The sequence below is a fragment of the Esox lucius genome, chromosome 20 (assembly GCF_011004845.1).
Source record: "Esox lucius isolate fEsoLuc1 chromosome 20, fEsoLuc1.pri, whole genome shotgun sequence".
Taxonomy (NCBI): Eukaryota; Metazoa; Chordata; class Actinopteri; order Esociformes; family Esocidae; genus Esox; species Esox lucius.
In genome coordinates, this window is record NC_047588.1 from 24,076,334 (window position 1) to 24,100,698 (window position 24,365).

The 24,365-nt window shown below is 42.3% G+C and overlaps 1 protein-coding gene across 2 annotated transcripts in view; it reads right to left on the reverse strand.

The window, feature by feature from the left end:
* The window catches only part of nphs1 (NPHS1 adhesion molecule, nephrin), a 72,265-nt gene that overhangs the window by 34,346 nt on the left and 13,554 nt on the right, over nucleotides 1–24,365 (reverse strand). For both annotated transcript variants that reach the window (XM_013139446.4, XM_013139447.4), the window contains exons 3-10: nucleotides 20,297–20,500; nucleotides 17,748–17,870; nucleotides 10,178–10,300; nucleotides 9,711–9,792; nucleotides 7,442–7,545; nucleotides 5,837–5,961; nucleotides 5,574–5,745; nucleotides 4,045–4,202 (exon numbers count right to left, since the gene is read on the reverse strand). In XM_013139446.4, the coding sequence (XP_012994900.2) occupies nucleotides 4,045–4,202; nucleotides 5,574–5,745; nucleotides 5,837–5,961; nucleotides 7,442–7,545; nucleotides 9,711–9,792; nucleotides 10,178–10,300; nucleotides 17,748–17,870; nucleotides 20,297–20,500 (1,091 nt within the window). The remainder of the gene's footprint in view (nucleotides 1–4,044; nucleotides 4,203–5,573; nucleotides 5,746–5,836; nucleotides 5,962–7,441; nucleotides 7,546–9,710; nucleotides 9,793–10,177; nucleotides 10,301–17,747; nucleotides 17,871–20,296; nucleotides 20,501–24,365) is intronic.

Consider the following 24,365-nt stretch of genomic DNA (forward strand, 5'->3'; position numbering starts at 1 on the left):
TCCTCCAGCATCTTTTCCTATGGTCTGGGTCTTGCGAATGTTCCTCTTTGTGATCTGAACACCACAAACTTAAAATCATCTGTTGATCTTATTTTTTCAATCTTCCTCTGTCCAGTGTCTGTGTTCTTTTGCCCATCTAAATCTTTTTCTTTCATTGGCCCGTGTTTTTTGTGAGTACTATTTAATGAAGATGCCAGTTGAGGACTTGTGAGGCGTCTGTTTCTCAAACTAAACACTCTAATGTATTTGTCCTCTTGCTCAGTTGTGCACTGGGGCCTCCTAAAACTATTTCTATTCTGGTTAGAGACAGTTTGTGCTGTTCTGTGAAGGGAGTAGTATACAGCGGTGTACGAGATCTTTGGTTTTTGGCAATTTCTCGCATAGAATAGCTTTCATTTATCAGAACAAGTTTAGACAGATGAGTTTCAGAAAGAAAGTTATTTGTTTCTGGCAATTTTTTGCCTGTAATCAAACCCACAATTGCTAATGCTCTAGATACTCAACTAGTCTAAAGAAGCCCAGTTTTATTGGTTCTTTAATCAGCACAACAGTTTTCAGCTGTGCTGAGATAATTGCAAAAGAGTTTTGTAATTATCAATTAGCCTTTTATTATGATAATCTTGGATTAGCAAACACAACGTGACACTGGAACACTGGAGTGATGGTTGCTGATAATTGGCCTCTGTAGGCCTACATAGATTTTCCATAAAAAATCTGCCGTTTCCAACTACAATAGTAATTTATACAACATTAACAATATCTTAACTGTATTTCTGATTTGATGTTATTATAGTGGACAAACAATTTGCTTTTCTTTCAAAATCAAGGGCATTTCTAAGTGACCCCAAACGACAGTGTCTGTTTAACTACAATATTGTATTGGACGGTGTTATAGTATGACATGACCAGTCCTGCGTTCTCAATATATGAGAAAAGTTGAGAAAACATTTTATACTGTATCTAAATTTGGTCCTTAAAACATTAAATTCAATAACACTTTGAAAGAAATTATGAGCAGACAAAAACAAGAAAAGCAGTGGAACTAAGTAGAGATTACTTAAAACACCTGGACATTTTCTACTGTGTAATTCAATCACAATATGCATATTGATCATTCATTATTGGACAGTGTGGTACGAACACACCCGAATCTTGTGCATCAGTATCAGAAGACAGCCAGGACAGCATGTATGTTTTCCTACCAAATGCCATCGGAAGACTGCCCTGGTCAGTCATTGGTTGCTTTTGATTATCTTCTTTCCTCCTCTGACACCTACTTTAATAAAAAACCCTCCTTGGCCCTATACACCTACAATGTGTCCATTACCTGTGTCCTACCGCATTACAATAGATATTATGAAGTCAATGTTAAATCAATGACTTGTAGAATATGTACACTCAGTTTATTAATTGTTTTGATCTGTTTGGACATAATGCATGTGTAAGATCAACACAAGCTGGAAGATGACAGACATTCAAAAAAGCTTTAAAGTTTGTATCTAATTTGTTTCAAGCAACTAACACAAGAACATTACTTGTAAAAAGTGTGTAGAGATAGCAAAACATAATTTATAACAGTGGGTGTCAAACTCATTCCACAGAGGGCCTATATTGGGGTAGGCAAACCAATTGGTTTCATATTAAGACAGGCAACGTGAGCAGAGTTCCAAACTTATAAGTGACCTCAATTAATCAAACAAAAAAGTACACACACGTGAAGACTGAAAATCCAGAAACTTGGACCTCCGGAGAATGAATATGACACTTGTGATTTACAGATTCTATATAGCCTTAGCAACTCTCAAGACACAACTACCTACTATAGCTTGTTTATCTAGCTAACATGGCCCAAGACACGGAAGCCTTATTAGCTAGCAACTTAACCGCTAGCTAGCATTCTAGGTTGGAATTTCCAGCTATATATTCTGTCTGATAAAAATATGTTATTAAATGTCCTAGGCTAGTGGCACCGGAGCATGATGTGGGTAACACCAAGTAAGTTAACCATAATAGTGAAATTCTAGTTTCAACTTCTAAATAAAAAATCTCACATGCTACTTGGATGTATATCTGTCGTGTCATGGAGAAATGTGGCCAACCACTTTTTTCATCTCTCCATGTCAGCCAGTGTATACCCACATCATTAAAAAGTGGTGTCAATATTTGAGTTTTCTCCAGTGCTCCACACAGTATCCACATTTGCTATGAATAGCATTCAATAGCAACAATGTTTTGTGAAACAATAGGCTCCATTTCTAGTTTGACAGTCATTGAAATTATAATGCAAGCTAACAATGTAGCTGAACCAGCCAGTCAAACATTCCTAACTTCATTAAAATATTACAGTTTCTGCATTTCACTGGTAGAAGTCTACACCTACATTTCTTGGTTGTAAGAAAACTATAATATCCGGAATTCATAGTGATGCCCAGGTCTTCTTGTAATCAGGAATAATCAGAAGCAGCCATTGTTTAGCAACATTAAAAAGACTAGCTAGCTAGCCAACACTGGAAATTCTGTAACAAGAATAGGAACCTGCCAGCCCACGATTAAAAGGGATGAACATTGTTGTCCCTGGCTGGATTCAATCCGCTGTCTTTAACCACTACAAAATGTAAACAGCGTGTAGTAATGCAAATGATACATAGGTAGAGATGGGGTGTCCGTTTACTTTGGCACTGTCAAACCAATTTGTTGAAACTTCAGGGTTCTCAAAACTAGTTCCCTATATTATTAACTGACATCCAAACCAACAATAGGTATAACAGGGTCGCTACACTACATTCAACACATTAAATTAGAAAGAGATCACTGTAGATGACTAGATAATAGCTATACAGAACCTAAAATGAAAACAATTGCAGTTGAATAGCTAAACTCTACGCTATGTGAACTAAGCTATGTAAATCAAACCCAGAGAAATATGTTCATTGTCGTTGCAGTTCCTCCATTGCAAAATCACCATAAACCTGTTTTACTTCAAGCTTACTATAATGTAGCTTTTAAAGCTAGTAGCCAGTGAAGTTTTAGACTATCCTGAACAAATCCTAATACCCACTTTGTTTTGTCTATGGTAAGGATCAAACCCTGGTTGACTATGTTATAGTCTGCGTCTCTTATCACTACGCTATTTAACAATGGTTAATTAGTCAGTTAGTCAAGCACTCACTCACTCAGTAAGAGACATTTGCTTCTCTTGGCCGTCTCCGCTTACGCGGTTGGGCAAAAACTACCACCCTTATTTTGAAAAGCCATCATTCAAAGTTGGGAACAGGCTGGCAACAGGGGAATAGGGGGAAGAATGTTACTAACCAGTGAAGCAATCATAATGTATAATATGATCCACCAAATACTAGCTGACTAGCTACTGTTGCAGAGCTAGAAACTAGCTGTAGGTTTTCATGAATTAGCACCTGCTCCTGCAACATGTTCTTGTTAAGAACAAGAAACGCCTTTTGACTTCCTACGTCATGTGTCCACATCACACACCCAGCCACAAAGTGTTTTCACACTGCAGCAAGCATTGGCAGAAGTGTCTACGTAACCTAGGAAGGTGTGTGTAGACGATGCAAATCTGGTTGACAAGTCTTGTTAATCTAATTTAAACTGTCATGCATGAGTTGGCCCTAACACAGCCATCAGTACTAATGGGGTGATGCAGCTCACTTGGAAATAGATTACATATTTAAGCATCACTCCAGTTGTGAGGATATCTATGGAGTGCAATAGGAACTGCACATGGTTCAGGTGGAACCTATTGCTGTTGGACTCAAAAGGCTTTTCTCAAATGTTGCTGAATATCTACAAGTCAGTGTCTGAAATCAGAGTATTTCGATTTTGGGTTGATTTTCAAAGTAGTTTTGAATTCAAAGTATGAAATGTCTCCACTAAATACTTTTTGTATGTTACTTTGTTTAAAATGTTAGTTGTAGTTGCCTTACAAGATCTTCATTTCACAGAAATATATACAGAATATTTCCTTTGCATGCAAAAACTCTTACAGTGTAACAGTGTATGTGTGTGTCAGTAAATGCTGTACCCTACCTCTGACACGGTGACAGTGTAGTTATTGAGTTCCTTGAAGCCCAGCCACCAACGTATTTGTACAGGCGGATTACTGGAGGACGTGTAGCAGGACAGGGTCACCTCCTCCCCCTCTTTTGCCTCAAATTTCCCCAGCACCTTGACATTCTCTGGTTCAACTGACATATGCAGACGCACACACACACACACACACACACACACACACACACACATACACACACACACACACAGTATAGAATGTCAATACAATGCTATGTGTCATGATTCATGTTTTATTGCATGAATAGAAGTCCACCAACATCACTGTAAGAAGTCTTGTCCTCTGAGGCTTTCCACTCATTCCAAGCCCATACTAGTAACCAAACCATGACTAGAGCAAGCTATACTGTGAGAGATCCTAACTGGCACAGAGGATGTGCAGCTGAGTAATTAGGCCTGAAGGGATGCAGTAAGAAATATGAATGACTAAGCAGGCAGACATGTTATCAGAATATTATATAGAATTGTACATTATATTACACACTGAAGATATTCACTGGAGATATACATTAACCCTATACATTGTACTCAAAGACAGACAATGGTTCTCCAACATCTCCTGGGAATGCTCCACCCGTATCACTATTTTGTTATTAGATTCCTAAGCTACCACCCAGAACTAGCTCTTCTGAATAAAGTAGCCAGGGTCTTGATCATTATTAAACAAGTTTATTCAGGTGTGCTAGCTTTGGAATAAATGTAATGCATGGAATGATTGGAGATGTTTGAGAACCACTGTGTTAGTTTACACACACCTTAAAGCAATGCATCATATTCAAAACACACCAGTTCAAATTATCTCTGCTCCCCAGATAAAAACTAAACTGGCAGGAAAAGGAGAGATACTGTTTTTGAAATATAGGTTGATAGATGCTCTGCAATTCGTTTCAAATGTGTATTGGAATAGCGAGTAAAATGGCTTTGGCAAGGGATAAGAGAAGAGAGCAGTTGAGATGGTTGACTGACGTCATGAGACAGCAAGCGTTGGGGGAAAATAATAGTTGTGTGAGGCAAAGGAAGCTTAATTCTCTGTTTGTTTTCCATTTGGCAGAGAAAATAAATCTCCAATGCAGTGAAGTAAAAATGTATAATTTATTACCTGTTGGCAATATTATCACCACACAAAGTGCAGGTTTTATTGCCTTGGGATTGTGCAATGAAGTGATTCTGCTAAATTAGCTCACTGTAAAAAAAAAACATAGCTGGGACTCAAATCTGTTTCTGTGTGAAACATGGGCCTGGGTCATAATTGGCATTGGTTTCATCAATGATATTGGCCTTCAAATTTGTGTTATTGTAGTGGTTTGGTATTAAGACTGGAACAATGTTAATGTCATTGTTTTAGGAATTAATTTAATTGCTAACTGGAAATATTAGGTTAACACCCGAAGGAATTAACAAAAATATTCCATTACTTTTTTGCAGGTAGGTCTGTGTGTCGTCTCGCATTTAAGTTAATGTACAGCACGTCTAAACTGTAGGTGACTCACAGAGAACGGTGATCTTGCGGCTGTCGAACAAAGGGCCAGGGGACACATAGTTGACGCTCTCACAGCGCAGCTCGGCCTGGTTGTCCTGTGGTTCAACATGCAGGCTCAAGTGGCTGCTGGCCTTCTGCAAGTCTGTGTCCACCTGCCAGCTGGTAGACAACACCTCCCCATTCTGAGAGGAAATATAACGACGGTAGAGCATGAAGAGTACAGCAAAAAGGACTGGTTGTAAGCCTACACTAAGCAGGGCATTATCTCTGTACCTTGGTCCAGTGGAGAGTGGCCAGTGGGTTTCCTCCCTGGGACACACAATCCAGCCTCAGTGTGGTCCCTCTCTTCACCATGTCTTTACTGTTAAGGCCCTGGATAACTGGAGGCTGGGGTGGGACTGATGGTGAGAGGAAAAGAGAGAGATGAAGCAACATATTGGGAGAGGATGACAGTGAGGAGGGAGTGTGAAAGAGAGAGGGAGACAGAGAAGGAAGAGAGATGAAGCACCAGAAACAAAGAAGATGACAGAAAGAGAGGGGAGAGAGAAAGAGTGAAAGAAATGCATTGGGATGAGTGGACACTTGGCTCTATAAACAAGGGAGGATCCTCTCTATTTGTCAAGACAGGGACGATAAATCGGCCACATTTAACCCTGACTGCATGATAAGAGCTCTAGCTCTGATGAAAGCATTAAGTATTAAGGGAGCAGTCCGCTAGATCAACTCCATAAAGCAAAATAACAGATGTTTAAACAGTAAGAAGGCAACGTTTGGAAATATGAATAAATTACAGCCCCCCTGAATAAAATATAGGCCGTAAAATAAATGATGGGAGGACTGGCCTTTGTTATTGCTGCAATCAGTTTGGGAGCGGCAGCAGCGTGTGCGGCGGTACGCGGACCCTGGTCCGGCATGACAAATTGCCACCTCGCTAACAATTTGGCTGGCTGGAAATGGCCACAGCGCTCCCGGCTCTGATGGGCTGGCATGCTGAGTAAGGACTACTGCTATGGTGGCCGACGGGTTCTGCTACATTAGCACTTACAGTGGAGGGACGTTGTTTACAGAGTGGATGGATATATAAAGATGGCAACAGAGAGACAGGCAGGCAGACAGGGAGAGAGAAAGGCTAGGAGCATTTACAGTTATGGGCAGTAGTTAAAGTGTAAAAGATAGTACAGGATGGCGTCTAATAGGGGAGGCTGATTGACAGAGGTATGAGTTTTGTCGACAGTAATAGCTAATCAACAGGGAATCTAGACCTGGGAGAGAAGCAGGTGGGTGGACATCAGGACAATCAGTAACTCAAATGGATTACCAGTTTTGAGGAAAAACTAGAACAATAGTAAGGGTTACCAAATGGTTTCAAGCTATGCTGTTTCCCCAAATAGAATGAAAAGTATTAGACTTCTACAAAAAGTAAACAAACACCAAGCCTTTAAACTATTTGGTGTAGGTTGTTTTTACAATATTCCTGACAATTATATTCATCGGTAGCAAAAGCCCAGTGTTTAGATTTTGGGCTTAGTCTTCACTCCCAGGCTCTGATGATGTCTTGGAGTTTGGACTGCACTGATGCCAGTAGAAGTGACAGGGAGTGGGTTGGCTGCAACAGAAAAGACATTGATGCTTTCATGTCAAACCCTAACACTCCAGGGTGCACAAAAGAGAAATGAGAAGACCCCAGTATATGCGAGTTTGCCTGCAGTGAAAATCTGCTTAGAATAAAGTGGAGCAGAGGATATTTTCCCTAAGGCCAGCCCTAGGGTTCATCTCTACATTAAAAGGGTGTGGCTGGTGAAGGGGTGACGGGAAGCAAATGATGGAAAAGATGGTGGTGGTTGGGAGTCCATAAGGATGGGAATGACACATACTCACAGAGTACATTCATCACCAGGCTGGTCTCGAGGGCCTGAGTAAGAGCTGGGTTCTTCGTACGACACACCAGCTCCTTCCCATTGTCTGAACTGAAGACCATAAACCTGCAGCGAATGGGGAGCGTGTGTACGTGTGTGTGTGTGATGGAGGGGTGTGTAAGGAGGGGTGTGTGATGGAGGGGTGAGTGATGGAGGGGGTGTAAGGAGGTGTGTGTGTGTGATGGAGGGAAGTGTGATGGAGGGGTGTGTAAGGAGGGGTATGTGAGGAGGGGTGTGTGATGGAGGTTTGTGTGAGGAGGGGTGTGTAAGGAGGGGTGTGTGATGGAGTGGTGTGTAAGGATGGGTGTGTGATGGAGGGGTGTGTGATGGAGGGGTGTGTAAGGAGGGGTGTGTGATGGATGGGTATGTGATGGAGGTTTGTGTGAGGAGGAGTGTGTGAGGAGGGGTGTGTGATGGAGGTTTGTGTGAGGAGGTTTGTGTGATGGATGGAGGTTTGTGTGAGGAGGGGTGTGTGAGGAGGGGTGTGTGATGGAGGGGTGTGTGATGGATGGGTGTGTGATGGAGGTTTGTGTGAGGAGGGGTGTGTGATGGATGGGTGTGTGATGGAGGTTTGTGTGAGGAGGGGTGTGTGATGGAGGGTTGTGTGATGGAGGGGTGTGTGATGGAGGGTTGTGTGATGGAGGGGTGTGTGATGGAGGAGTGTGTGATGGAGGAGTGTGTTAGGAGGTGTGTGTGATGGAGGGGTGTGTTAGGAGGTGTGTGTGATGGAGGGGTGTGTGATGGAGGTTTATGTGGGGAGGGGTGTGTGATGGAGGTTTATGTGAGGAGGTTTGTGTGATGGATGGGTGTGTGATGGAGGTTTGTGTGAGGAGGAGTGTGTTTGGAGGGGTGTGTGATGGATGGAGGTTTGTGTGAGGAGGGGTGTGTGAGGAGGGGCGTGTGATGGATGGAGGTTTGTGTGAGGAGTGTGTGAGGAGGGGTGTGTGATGGAGGGGTGTGTGAGGAGGGGTGTTTGAGGAGGGGTGTGTGATGGAGGGGTGTGTGATGGAGGTTTGTGTGAGAAGGGGTGTGTGATGGAGGGGTGTGTGATGGATGGGTGTGTGATGGATGGGTGTGTGATGGAGGTTTGTGTGATGGAGGTTTGTGTGAGGAGGGGTGTGTGAGGAGGGGCGTGTGATGGATGGAGGTTTGTGTGAGGAGTGTGTGAGGAGGGGTGTGTGATGGAGGGGTGTGTGAGGAGGGGTGTTTGAGGAGGGGTGTGTGATGGAGGGGTGTGTGATGGAGGTTTGTGTGAGAAGGGGTGTGTGATGGAGGGGTGTGTGATGGATGGGTGTGTGATGGATGGGTGTGTGATGGAGGTTTGTGTGATGGAGGTTTGTGTGAGGAGGGGTGTGTGATGGAGGGGTGTGTGATGGAGGGGTGTGTGATGGATGGGTGTGTGATGGAGGTTTGTGTGATGGAGGTTTGTGTGAGGAGGGGTGTGTGATGGAGGGGTGTGTGATGGAGGGGTGTGTGATGGATGGGTGTGTGATGGATGGGTGTGTGATGGAGTTTGAGGAACAGAAAGACATGAGGTAGCATTGTATAATGGAAATGAATGTGGAATGAGGTGGTGGTTGATAAGGAACAAGGCTATGGGTTAACATCAGCACCTCAAAGTTGACCTCTTAAGACTCTTAACTGTGCTGTTGAGCCTTCTATAAAAACAGACAGACAGAATTTTAACCCCTAAATATAATAAGAAATGCTGGGTTTTTTTCCCCCAAACCCTTAACAAACCACCCTGGCCTAACATTGTTATCTAGTGGAAACTCCAGATGTAAATGCTTCTGTACAGTATATTAGTACAATTATAAGTACTATAATCTATACAAATAGAATAGCAAAAGGGTTTAGTTTAGAAACCAGGCTATTCTGTGATGTAGCTGAAGTATATACTTAATTCCAACTACATCACTGTTATCTCTGCAGACGACATGGGGTTATTATCTCTGGAATAGAATTCGGGAGCTGGATTAGATTCTTATGCAGTGGCAGTGGATGTATGTACCGCCACCAGGTGAATCAGATAGGATTAGATCTGTCTAGCATCTGATGTGTAATTCTGTGTTTATGACAAAAGCAAAAGCATCGAGTAACAGTTCACATTCGGCACCAATGCATTACACTACACTGTATCTCTGTGGGAATACAGAGTTATTTAATCAGGGATTACTCACAAACTCTCTCACACACACAGACACTGGAGACAGAACGACAGGAACACATACTCTTTTCTAGCGTGCGTGTTCTGGAGCTTATCCTCGGAGCCAGGCATAGTGAAAGACTCTGCACCTGTCAGCTCAACTCCATCTGAGAGAGACAGAGAGGATGAGGAAGAGGAGGAGAGAGAGACAGAGAGGATGAGGAAGAGGAGGAGAGAGAGACAGAGAGGATGAGGAAGAGGAGGAGAGAGAGACAGAGAGGATGAGGAAGAGGAGGAGAGAGACATAGAGACAGAGAGGACGAGGAAGAGGAGAGACACAAAAAGACAGGGAGGGAGAGTGGCGTATGTTCAAGACAAGGAGATGGTTTAAACTGTGATTGCAAAAACAGATGCACAAGCCACTCATGCTGTTGGTTGAAACATGTCCATTGCAAACACGTTTCCAACTCCGTGCCGATGATGTAAGACCAAGTCTCCTCTTTCCCTATGGGAAATGATAGCGTTATGATGCAGGTGTGCTCGATGACTAACCTTTAAACAGATGGAGGACTGCCTCTGGTTTGACGTCCGGAGTAATGCATGTCACTGTGTAGCTCATCCCTGCTACCCATGGCTCTGGGGTCTCCAGCTCAAAATAAAGCTTAGAGGGAGGAACTGAGGGGAGAACAGAAGACTGTTGACCAACACCGTTGTTCTGGGTCACCACCAGATATGCAACATAAATACATACTGGGATGGGCCGAACCTGTGTTTACAGAGTGGGTAATTAATGCATTCAAACATTGGAGACCATTGGAGGAAGACAGTTGTATGAAACTCAGTTTGTTATATTCTTGGAAAATCAGTGGCTCCATATCATTAGCATAGTGCATAGTAGATAAGACCGTAATGTGCATACAGAGATGGGTTGGTGATGAAACGAGGCAGATGCTAATCTGTTATAGCACCAAACTGTTCTCAGATCACCCCCCAGCTGAATACGTGCTTACACAGCAGATCAAAGCACTTTCCAATACTTTTCTCTTCTCTCTGTCTTTCCGTTCTTTGTGGTCATGGAGGGAATCCAGATAAAGAAAACTTTGTTGAAGAGAGTGAAAATTATGGAGTGGAATTCTGAGGGAAACTAACACCAGATTTGCCAATCGACAAACAGGCTTAAACCCCAATAAAGCGTAACCAGTTCACATATAAAACCTGAGATGTGTCACAGACTCATCAGTAAGGCCACACCAATCAGATTCTTTAAACTCTTTCCACTTTAATTGGCTTTTTTTTGATGATCACTTACACTCACATCTTATCTGCTTTTCACTACTGCAGCTGCTTCCTGTTATGTTTTGGACTGTTTTGCCCCCATCCTAGCCTTCACCTGTTTAGGTGTTGTTTTCCTTTCTACTAGGGGCAGGGGTCTCAAACCGGTTCCACGGAGGGCCGAGTGTCTGCAAGTTTTTAGTTTTTCCCTTAAATTGGTTCCCAGTTCAGACCTAAACAACCAGGTGAGGGAAGAAACTAAAGAATTAGTGACTTAATTAATCAATCAAGCACAAGATGAGAGCAAAAACCTGCAGACACTCGGCCCTCCATGGAACCAGTTTGACACCTCTGTACTAGGGTAATTGGTAAAGCATACCATGCACAATGAAGATGGTCACCAGAGCTATCCAGAAGTATTTTGTTATATTCTGATAAATGGTTAAATGAATGTTCAAACTGCCTGCATATACTCCAATACACAAACTATCAGGATAGGATAAAAACACAGAATGAAAGAGGGAGATTGAAATATTAGAGGACAGAGATCTTTTAACAGTTATTTTACCAAGCTGTACACTTTATGTGAGTGGGTGAGAGCTAACCGAGCCCACAGGAAACAAAGGCCATTTTTACTTCTCAACTGATATCAACTGGCAGCATGACTCAGTGAGGATATATAGAAGAGAATGACAAGAAACATACAGAGAGAAATATATATTTAAGAGGAAAAAAGACAAAACAGAGCAGTAGACAGAACTACAATGAATCTGCTTTTGTTTGTTTAAGTAAGTCATTCAGGGGAAGAGCTATCTGTTTCATCAAGGAGTAATTCCCATCACCACCGCTGAATGCAGACATGAATGCAACGCTTATGCCTGGCTACACAGAACACGAGCTAGTCAGTCATTCAGTCAGCCAGCCAGGCGGTTTGCTCTGACTCGGGGTAATTAATCTAGTGCCACTGGGAGGAGCTGTTGCCACTGGGAGGAGCTGTTGCAGTGTAAAGTAGAGTAGCCCTATTGGCTCCAGCCCCGCTATTGAGACAGATGAGATGTGGCTGCAGCTTCAAACTGATTTAAAGGAAGCAATTGGATCTGTGTGGACTGTGATGGGTTACCCAGAGCACTGCAGAGGCACACGCTGAAATAATGACATGCATTTATTTGTGTGTTTTTTTTTCCCCTCCCTCTCCAGTCTCCACTTCTCGGGACGCCGAGCCAATGATTGGGCCGTGCTTTTATTGACAGGCCCCTGCACTCTCAATCCCATGTGATTCACGCCGCCGCATCACTTGTTGTGCTCCAGGAGTGTCTTGCCGGCTAACAAATCTCCTTAAATAAGAATAATGATACGTTGGCAAACGAGCTGGGCAGGTATCTAATTTTTCCCCTCTCCCTTTTCTCGTGCTCGCCTCCTCTTCCGATCTCTCATTCACTCCGTCATCCCCTTATCCCCCATCTTCTCGGAGCCCTACTCCCCCCCTCCCTTTCTCATTCTCTATCACTGCGGTTAAATCTGCGGAGGGAGGGGCAGCGTGGCGTGTTGGGATTTAGAGTGCTGTATCCAACACAGCCACTCAGGCGGACCATGTGACCCCAATGAGCCCCACCTGAGTTCCCCCATAGCTTTTACTAACACACACACATAAACACACAAATCCACACACGCATACACACTAACACACGCTTATTCACTTTTGCACACACAAATACATATGTGCACACACACAGACACAGACACAGACACACACACATAGACAGAGATGCACTACTCTTTGTTCCCATCAAGGCAAGAGACTGCGAGCTGCAATGTTTGATCCATTAGATAAATACAGACAAATGAATTTGATAAGGTAGATAAGAAGGTGATTGGCAGACACACTGACATGCACACGCACCCACTTCAATGTGTCTAAAACACAAACGGTGGCCCAACCAGGAATCTACATTGCCAAGCTTTCTAGAACTGATTGCTCTGTAAGTTATCTGAACAAGTTGTCTTGAAAAGGAGGTGGGGATGACAAGAAGGTAACTTCATAGAGAACCCAAAAGATCCAGTGACCTGTATGATTAAGTGTATAACAAAAAAAAACAAGAGAAACACAGTTTGGAGAGTCATCCTTGACTGTCACACACACACACACACACGACACAGATTGACTCTTCTGAGGACATGTGCCTGTGTTGACTCACTAGCTCAAACCAGACATACATGCATTTATACACGGGTATGTACATATGAGCAAGCAACACACACGCACACACACACACACACACGAACACAATGGACTCAGGTGTGGGAGCTCTGAGGCTGAAAGACATTGGAGCAGTCCCCTTTCATCCTCTTCCCTTGTTCCTCATCCCTCTCTCCCCTTCTCTGTTCTCCCCAGTGCAGAGCAGGAAGTGGAGCAGGTGTCCAGGACTGAAATAGCTCCTCAGTCAATCTTTCTCTCCTTCATCTTTTAGGCACATTACATAACAAGGAACATCTTACTCAACAACCACCCCCCCCAAAAAAAGAAATCCCCTATCTCTTGTCACACAGAAACATAAATGGCACCAGAGACATAAAACAACAACATGGCCTAAACTCCTTCTCATTCTGGAAGCAAGACACATACTGTACCTAACTAAGGCCTTACTGCCTCGGGCAGCTATACCCATTTGCTCACTGTGTTGACATAGACGGGCTTTCGCACAGGCAGATAGAGCAAACTTATACCTATTGAACAAAGTGACTCTGCCCTCAATTTTGCTTTTGTAAGTTCCACCATTTACGAGTTATTACATTATTCATTACAGTGGCAAAATAGAAAGCTCATTATATATACTTTTCTAGCGCTAAACTCGTTAGCCAACAGCCAGAACCTCACCCCTTTACCATGGCAGCGTTTGTTGTGCACCTCTTTAACCTCCAACTAACACTGATAACAAGCTTAACAACTCCCTTTGCCCCAATCCTCATATCCACTCCCACAGAAATACCTTAACGCAGCTTATGTATGAGTAATACATTCTTAAAAATGAGGACACATCAAACAAATATATTTTGAATAATATTTGCAGGATCTGGTTACAGGGAGGCCTGCGCTTAAAGGGAGAGAGAGAGAGAGAAAAGGGAAAGAATGACTTGTTAATTAATAGGATTAAATGGTAAAACTAATGGTTTCAAACAGGAGACAGTGGCTGTGTCAGGTGTTGGGGTATTCTGACAGGCGCGTGGGTTGGGGATGGGGCTATACATTACAGGAGGAGGATGCTGGGTTGGCGGAGGGGTTGTTATTGTGCTGGATTACTAGCTGCCACTCGATTTGCCTATTGCCATAATCCTCTATCTAAACTCGGCAGGAAGGGAAAACACACAGGAGTTATGTCTCCCCTGGTAGAAATGTCTCAAAAGTGTCTCTTTGTTAGCACCAGCGCGAGGACTTAATGACATTGGTGTGCTTCCCTTTCAGCTGTTAGCTGCCTGCAGTAATCCATCTTCAATTAACTGGTCTTGATACCCAAAACCCACTATTCTGACGTGAAGAATCCAAACAGAGGGCAAGGCTTGGTTTTTCTTTCTGTTTTAAATTGTCTTTATCTTTCTTTCTCTCTCTATTTCACGTGTCTACTCTGGTCCCCATTCGCACTATTTCTCTCTGTCTCTCCCTTTCCCTCCCCCCTCATAAATGGTCATATAGTGTGTTATAATTGTGTTATATTGTTTTGATGTGTGTGTTGATTGGAAAGTGTAATCACAGGAGCTTTAGCAGTCTGGAGGAAGTCTTAGCTCATTGTAAGGCTTATTTCACTCATGGGTTGTATAATTCTGGCTTTGCTTCTAACCCAGTATACTCATAAACTTACCATAGTCGGGAATGTGATTAGGTCTCAGCATTACACAGGGCACATCAGTTCATTTCAGCTTGGATGGTTGGATAATTTAGCTGAGATATTGAAATAGGAGATTTCTAAAATGTTCAACCTTTTAAAAGGACAACGTGTTTTACACTGCAACTTAATAAACCATCAAAATTGTGTGAATAAAAGTTGTATTTATGTAAATAGCTTTACAACTGTGATTCCAGTTGATTTTATTAAAAGTACATAGTGCAGTTTTAGATATAACATGTGTGCATGTTAGCAATTGTGAAAGGTCTTCACAATTACTATAATAATCTGTGTGATGTTGAGCCTACATAAGACAATCTTACAGTTGATATTTGCAATGGATATTCAACCTAATTTTAAGGTTGAATGAATATGTTGCATTAGTTTTTGAAAGACATAACTTTTGGCTAATAATTGTATAGCAAAAGTGATATTGAATTGTGTTTCTGTAACATAGCCTGGGGGCAGGACACAGGAGCAGGGAGAACTTTTAATAAATGAATTAAGACATAACAAAATTACATCAGACCAACACTACATAAGGAACGGAATCCAAATAATGACCAACAGGATACATTAGGAAAGGAGGAACTTAAATAGGGACAGTGATCAGGAACCAGGTGAGGGCGATAACAACAAAATCAGGGACAGAAGGTGTTGGATTTCACTGTTTTGTTTGGCATCACAACTAAACTGGAAGGAGATTAATCTAATGCATGGATAGATACATTTGAGCCACTGGCTTATAATTCTATTCTTTTGACTACTTCTGGTTTAGTGGGAGACAGGAATCTAACAAATTATTAACTTCTTTTAGGCACTTTACTGTATTGCAAAATTGATATTGAATTGTGTTTGGATGTCAAAACACTCCCTACTTTTGAAGATCGTCTGTGCCCCTGACCTTTTACAAATGAATTATTTATAAGTTGGATTCACATCACCATCTCAACCAAAGACTGATAAAAATTGTAGATTATACTTTACATTAACAAACCCAAGCCTAGGTATTTTAACTTTTCTGTTGAACCCTGGCTTAAACTGAAACAATAGATTTTTATGACTTTGCAAATGCTACAGTATATAGGCCAAAATACCAGATGTATGTTGTTACAATGTATATTATATTTGCTCTGTTGTTTCTACCCTTAAAAATGTAATAGAATAGCAAAAATGTTATTGTTTGAAACACTGCCAACATTTTCAACACACATTCTCTACAAGATATGCCAGTGTTGAAAATTGGTTGCCGTGACGTCATCATGAGGTCAAACGTTCACCCTTGAAACAAAATATAATGCTGATAACCTTTTTCAAAACAAATGTATTTTCCATAAACGTTAGATACCATCTCACAATATGTTGAGGAATTAAGCTGAAACACTGATTCATAAGTTTGTCAGGATGTTAGAGTGGTGCTGAACCAGACCATGTGGGTCCCCAGGACCACGACTGAGGACCACTGCTGTAAAGCCAGGCCTCAGGTCTGTGGACTCAGGAGAGAGGTCTGTATGTCCGTCGTTCTATTTGAGTGTTTGGGTAAATCTATTTGTCAGGGAATGTCAGGTGCTGGATACATTCCATGTTCCCGCGAAGTAACATGCAGGGATAGAAGCTGTGAAGTGTGGGATTGTTTGGATCTGAGCATGTTGGACAGACAGAAGAGCTAAAGGTCTTGATGAGTTCAGTACCCTCCAGCCAAACGACTACAAATGCATTCTCCTGACACCCTGACCTCTCTGATCTGAGTCTGGTACCTCATTGGAATCTGTGTGGATTGTCTTAACACACTCTGAGTGAGAGTGTGGATTGTCTTTACACACCACAGACTTCTAGTCACAACAGTGATAAATGTGTGACTGAGTCCTGCTGTAGCTGCAGGTGTACAAAGGGAGAGCCTGCTGAAACATGGGGGAGTGAAGAAAGCAGGGGTTCAGGCTTCCATCCTTTCTCACTCAAACTATTCCATTGATGTCAGAAAAAACTGCTCCCTTCCCAGGAGAGAAAGGCAGCAAGAGTCACCAAGGCAACCACCCCCCAAGTAAACACACTTCTCCATGGTCACCAAGAAGAAAGACACACAGAGGGAGGAAAGGAGAGAATGGAGAGAATGGAGAAGAGGGAAACTGAATACACTGTGGAGGGAGAAGAAAAGCTTTTCCAGAGTCACTGCACTCTCCACATATGGCCTGGCTCCCACAAGCAAGAAGCCAGAGAGCCAGCGCTGGGAGAGAGAGGGAAAACAGAGTGAGAAAGGAGAGATGAGCGAATGAGAGAGTGTGCTGTTCATCATAAAATGACAACAGGCGGCCTGGTGTACTCGCACAATTACATCCATTCCTGCCCACGTCTGTGTGGGAACTTTTCATTCACTCCCATTCTCTTATGATTTACTTCGCCAGGAACCACTGACACACAGCAATATTAGTGGCTGTTAGGGACATGAAGTGTGTATATGCGTGTGAATGTTTGAGTGTGTGTGTGTGTGTGTGTTTGTTGTTGTGAGCGGACCCTTGTGTTAGTACTCTTTTATGTCCATTTTAATATTTTATTAACAGATTCTAAAAGGTATTATTGAGATTATAAGAGATTATGAATTTTTTAATATTATATATATATATATTATTTTTTATTTTTTTAATGAACACCTTCATTTTATTTAAATAAGCCTATTGGCTGATGATAGTCTCCATGTGAATAGCAAAAAAGACCACAACTCCATATTGGAGGACCTTCCAGTAAGTGCTGCTGCAACAGTTCCTGTCTTTACTGGATTAAAGCTGCCTATCAATAGTGAATGAATATTTAACAAATCACCTCTTTAAATGTAGATTACAGGTCAAGAGGTCCAGTGTGTGGCTCAGCCTCCGAAGATTTGCATACATACTGTACATTATTGGCATGCTTTGTCTTGAATAATATGACCCACCACCCATTGTGCCCACCCGTGGAGTAGCAGTGGTTTTGCTCACTTTGCACATTGATCCACACTGTATGGGAGATGATCGCCCGGCTACTATCGGACTGGCCCACTTGGCATTCGTAGGGGCCGTCATCCTCCAGTTTAGCGTTCTCAATCTGGAGATGGTACTGTCCTGGAGAATGAAGAGACACAAAGACACAATGACAAGTGTCATTCATGTAGTAATGACACATTATCTTGTAATTGCAAGGCTTTATACAATGAACTGTAATTACAATGAGAGGTGGTCCATTTAGTCTCTCCACCACTCACTCTTCATCTGAAATTGCTCTCATTGTGCACATCCAATGCACATCTATGGACATTTACTTACTAAGCCCCTTGTATCTATGGGGCACTCTTTCTAAAAACCACTGTGCTTTGTGATGTGGATTACTTTCAACTGAGAAAATATGGTTGAATAAACACAGATGTTTTGTTTGTGAAATGAAAGACTTGAATATCAGTAATTCTGACAGATTGTGTGGTTGGTAGTGAGCTGTAATAACTCTGCGGCATAATGGCTCCCTGCCCTATTGTTTCCTACAGTACGCAGGCTGGTAGGATTCTAATGTATCTGGCACCAAGACAAAACACAGTGAAAAGAGGACAGAGAGATTCAAGTATTGACATCTGACTGCAATGGGAGAGCAACAAATACAGTACCGAGGAGGATTTTAACCTAAGTTACAGACCGGAATCTACTATGTTTATACTACAAGAGGATTCAATTAATTAAATATTATATTTGGCATTGGATACTCAAGTTCTGGGACTTTTGGCGTGCAACTTGTTCTCACGCCTTGTTGGTTTGCCATTAGGCCACGTTAAGATTGAGAAATGTTTTCTCATAAACACAAACAGTGAAGTGGGATATACTGGCTTGTGTAGTGGGTGAAGGATGGTTCCTGTAGATCTGTGTTGAAGGGAATATGGTGTGTATTGATTTGGACAAACAAAGAGCCTCTCCATCTTTATTTCCCTCTTGATAGTGTCTCGCAATCCAAGGGTTAATTTGTTTGACTGATATCATAAAATGTGTGGATTATAGGATGTTATGGGTCCGGGAATCTTTTTTTCCTTCTCTGACTCACAATGAACTAAGAAAAAAAAAGCATATTGGTGCTAGAAAAGGATGTGTAAACCGAGCTGGCAAGATAAAACCAAACAGCAGCACAATCCACATCTATGCAATCATACTGCGGGGAGGGAAGACTTTCTATTACAAATAATTAGACATCTTTCCTGAAATGACTTACCCCAAAATGCAGCAATCAGCTATGTGTGCATGGGAGCATGCACGAGTGATGGTGACAATCAGGGAGAAGTGTTGTCAAGTGGCGTCAAATGTTAATTCTTGTATATTTGGAATCCATAGTTGAGTACATGTATGAGAAACACTTTTCTTACAGTGTATGTGTGTGCGTTGTTTATGTGTGTGTGTGTGTGTGTGTGTGTGTGGGTATATGCCTATGCCAGTCTGCCAGTCTGCCAGTCTGTACCTAGATGTCTGTAAGCTCTGATGTGCCACTCTGCTTGTGGCACCGTGGAAACACATCATGTGTCTCGGGGCTGGTTGATCATGAGCAGATGTTATGATCTTATTTGGGATTGACTTCTAATTTTTGATTACTTTTTATAGACGCTGTGTGCAGATCCGGCTGCACGTTTTATTCTCATCCACATTACACTGAGCCAAATGCTCTCTGTTCCATCAATTCCCCTTTATTTACTTCTAAGGAGGACAATAGTGGTACATGGAAGCCACATCTCAGTCTTTGCCAGGTCCCTGTAGTAAATTCATTCATGCCTATCACTGTGTCTTATGTATATATCAAAACAATTAGAGTTTAGGGCTTACTGTGATTGTCTGTCATGTATCCACTATTCAGAGCAAGCATGTAAATGGTCATTCTCTTAGGGAACAACCAATCATTTGAAAACCATGAAATTAATTTAGTAGTTAGAGCAATGACACAATGTGGGGACTTTTGGCCCCTTCGTACTGTTTGTGTGCATTGTTAAATGTGTAGCCTGCATTCTGTGACTACGGTCTCCGTGAGCCTAAAGACTTTTCTGAATAACATTTATTTTGAATAAATCTCCCATTTTGGTCTGGATGTGTTATCTTCTGGATATTTGCATGATTTAGAAGTAGAATCAGTATCATTCTCCAGTCAGACATTGCTTTGATGACATGGTTCATTTGTCTGCATATAAAGTACATGATACATGACAGCACCCTATACAACCAGTGGCCAAAAATCTAAGTCAAACAAAGAGATTTCTCTTGGTTATATCATCATCTACATATCAGTGTTTTTACTTGATAGCTTGTGTGCATCTGCTCAAACTATAAAAGCTCATTTGTCCTTGGGCTACTACCGGTTCATTGAAGAACATCATAAAAAATAATTTTACAACCCATTTCTTCTATGCTAATGAAATGTTCTTACTTTCTCATCAGTCCTGATGTCAACTCTAAACTTAGCTGTATGTCGGCATCGTAGTTCAACTATAGCGGTACCTCCAGGTCCATAGTCCAGGCCAGGGTCTCACCTCTATTAGGGTCCCCCACCATGCTGTAGCGAGGGAAACCCGGAAGTCTCCGCTCGGGCCCCAGTACAAGGCCCTCCTTCACCCACTGGACAGTCCCTGAGGGTCTCAGGACCTCACATCTCAGCACCACCTTTCCCCCTGCACGCACTGTAATGTTCTTGGGCTGGATCCTGAATGCCTGCTGGGCCTCCACCTTTACCACACCTAGAGAAGAGACAGACAGTGAGAAAGAAACGGCTAGCAGAATGATGAGAAAAGACAGAGGGATGGGTTTTGGGAATGGACCTTTCTCTGTATTTATTAATAAGAGGGAGAAAGTGAAAAGATGAGGAGGAAGATGGGACAGTTTGGAGTGTAGTGGATCAGGGCTCACACACTCGGTAAACACTCAGCTGCACAATGCTATGACTGAGGAGGCCACACAGTAGTCAGGCCCCATTATTCATCACTGCATGCATTTTATAGATGGGAAATTGGAGCAATTCTGTCAATAGTGTAATTACCGCGAATTAAGCCCCTACTCACCCCAGGAGACAAAGATTGGAAAGAAGACAGGGGGAAAAGGGAGGAGAAAGGAGGAGGGGGGATTCACTGTAGTCTCGTCAGCTAATTCTTACAGATGAGACTAATGTTATTTGGTTTAATCCCATCGTTTATTATAAGTGGTGTTGGGGGGGTCCACCCTTCCCCTTATGAAGTTATAAGCTAAAGTACTCTATGCTGCTGGCAGGAAGGGAACAGTGGTGGTCAGCCAGCCTGTGGAAGATAGAAGACAGACTGAAGTGAAACAAGACCATAAGTTAATTAGTAAGGTTTTCTTACTACTACTGTGTCTGGTTGTCCCACCTACCTCTCGTAAGATAAATGCAGTAACTCTATGTTGCTTAGGATAATAGCATCTGCTAAATGACTCAAATGCAGCTTTTCATGCAAATTGCTTTTTGTAATTTGAGGCTCTAATGTCTAAGTGTGCACTCTCAGAATCAAAGTTCCAAAAGGGTTATTTGAAAAAGTATAGGGTTCTACCAAAGATATTCAAACTGGTAGAGCCATGAGAGATGTTTTTAGAAGACAAGGTTCTTGTAAGGAAAACAAAAAAAAACTGTTTTGAATATTTTGTAGGTAAGAAAGATTCCTTGGAAGGCATGAATATATTTCCCAGCATGCTCTATTGCATTGTGATTTGCAGAATAATTTGCTGTGTTAAGTGCTTTTACATGTACAACCCCGTTTCCAAAAAAGTTTGACCCTATATTTAATTGATAATAGTACAAAAACAACATATCAAATGTTGAAACCGAGAACTTTTACTGTTTTTGGAAAAATACATGTCCATTTTGAGTTGGATGCCAGCAATATGTTTTAAAACAAAGTTGGGACAGGGGCATGTTTACCAGTGTGTTGCATCACCTCTTTTAACAGTACTGTGTAAGCATTTGGGAACTGAGGAGACCAACTGCTGTAGTTTTGAAAGTGGAGTGTTGTCCCATTCCTGCTTGATGTAGTATTTCAGCTGCTCAACAGTTTGTGGTCACATTTGCTGTATGTCATTTCATAATGCGCCAAATGGTGTCAAAAAGGGACAGGTCTGGAGTGCAGGCTGGCCAGTTTAGCACCCAGACTCTTTTACTACAGAGTAATGCTGTTGTAATATGTGCAGAATGTGGTTTGGCATTGTCTTCCCTGAAAAATACATTGTATGGGTGGCAGCATATGTTGTGAAGTGCATGTCACCCATGCCATGTGCACAAATGCATGCCCATACCATTACGGATGCTGGCTATTACGCTGTGCACTGATAACAAGCTAGATGGTCCTTCTCCTCTTTAGCTCAGAGGAATGCGCCGTCCATGATAACTGAAAATAACCTCAAATTCTGATTCGTCAGACCATAGGAAGGTTTTCCACTTCACCTCAGTCCATCTAAAATTAGCCAGATTTATTTGGGGGGGTGGGGGGGGGGGGGGGTAAAACATTGTCTTTGTACTATTTTTAATTAAATATAGCGAAAAATGACAGTCCCAACATTTTGGGAAATGGGGTTGTATGAAAGGATAGTGATGTGGATGCTGCCCACAGCTATACATGGATATAGCTAACTAGAGAGAGACCATACCTCATACAAAGCAACCAACCATCCTTTTTCTGGAAGTTGACATACAGTTAGGTCTGGAAATAATTGAACACTGACACAAGTTTTGTGATTTTGTCTGTTTACCAAAGTATATTCAGGTTACAGTTATATAATGAATATGGGCTTAAAGTGCAGTCTCTCAGCTTTATTTTGAGGGTATTCACATCCAAATTGGAGGAAGGCTTTAGGAATTGCAGTGCTTAAATATGTAGGCACCTCTTTTTCAAAGGACTAAAAGTAATTAGACAAATGACTCAAAAGCTGTTTAATGGATGGGTGTGTGCTATTCCTCCATTATTTCTTTAACAGTTAAGCAGGTGAAAGGTCTGGAGTTGATTCCAGGTGTGGCATTCGCATTTGGAAGCCGTTGTTGTAACCCCACAACATGCAGTCAAAGGAGCTCTCAATGCAAGTGAAACAACCAATCCTTAGGCTGCAAAAAAAAACTAAAAAAACATCAGAGAGATAGCAGGAACATTAGGAGAGGCGAAATCAACAGTTTGGTACACTCTGAGGAAAGAAAAAAGCATTGGTGAGATCTGCAACACAAAAAGGCCTGGATGTCCACAGAAGACCACAGTGGTGGATGATCATAGGATCCTTTCCATGGTAAAGAAAAACCCCTTCAGAACATCCAGCCAAGTGAAGAACACTATCCAGGAGGTAGGCATATCATTATCCAAGTCTACCATAAAGATAAGACTTCACAAGGTGCAAACCATTCATAAGCCTTGATAATAAAATGGCCAGATTAGACTTTGCCAAAAAAAAACAAAAGTATGGAGAAGGCTTGGAACGCTCATGATCCGAAGCCTACCACATCATCTGTAAAACACGGTGGAGACAGGGTGGTGCCTTATCACTGTAATTTATGCTGTATCACTGTAATTGTTGTAGCTACAACACGGAGAACTATCGTCTTCAGCAGAGTTAGAGGCTCGGATTCAGACGCAAATGTCAGGCAAGAACTATGTTAGTGTAGAACTGGAAAAAACTGCGTTTGTGCCAACAGGAAGAAATTACAGTGTTGTTAGACGGGCACAGCTCCTGCAGCCGGGCAAGAACATTCTCTTGGTCACCGAGAAGAAATGCCGTCGACCAGTTAAACCTGTGTCGCTACAAGAGCCGACTGACATTTTCAACAGGTTTTCCTCCCTGGAGTCGGAGTCAAGCCGTCTTCGGATGGGATTGGCAAGCATTTTCTACAGGTGGCTCGGAAATATTTTGTCATCGGAGATTCCATTACCCGCAGTATTAGACTAAAGAATCAGCCGGCGATCGTACACTGTATCGTGGGCATAGTCACCGACGTAACCGCAAATCTGGGGTTGGTGCTAGCGAAGTCTAAAACTGGCAAGTATAGAGAGTACAGAGATATGGTTATTCATGTTGGCACCAACGACGTTAGGATGAAGAAGTTAAGAACCAGAACATAGCATCAGCGTGTAAACTAGCTAGAAAGATGTGTCGGCAACGAGTAATTCTCTCTGGCCCCCTCCTAGCTAGGGGTAGTGACGAGCTCTACAGCAGACTTGCGCAACTCAATCGCTGGCTGAAAACTGAGTTCTGCCCATCGCAGGAGGTAGAGTTTGTAGATAACTGGCTCTCTTTTTGGGACTCTCCCAGAAATTAGATCAGGCCTGATCTGCTGAAGAGCGACGGACTCAACCCTAGCTGGAGTGGTGCTCTTCTTTTATCTAGGAACATTGACAGGAGTCTCACTCCTATAGCCTCACTATGAGTGGAGTCTGTCTGATAGCATAGCCAGAGTAGTTGGTACAGTTTTACCTATTTCCAATGTGATTCGTTCCAGGCTGAGAAAAGTTAAACAAGGTAGTGCTAACAATAGCAACCATATTAAGATTTCCTCCACCTCGGTCACAAATAAAAATGACTGTATCACTCACATGTCTCAGGTCCAATGCACTGCCACAA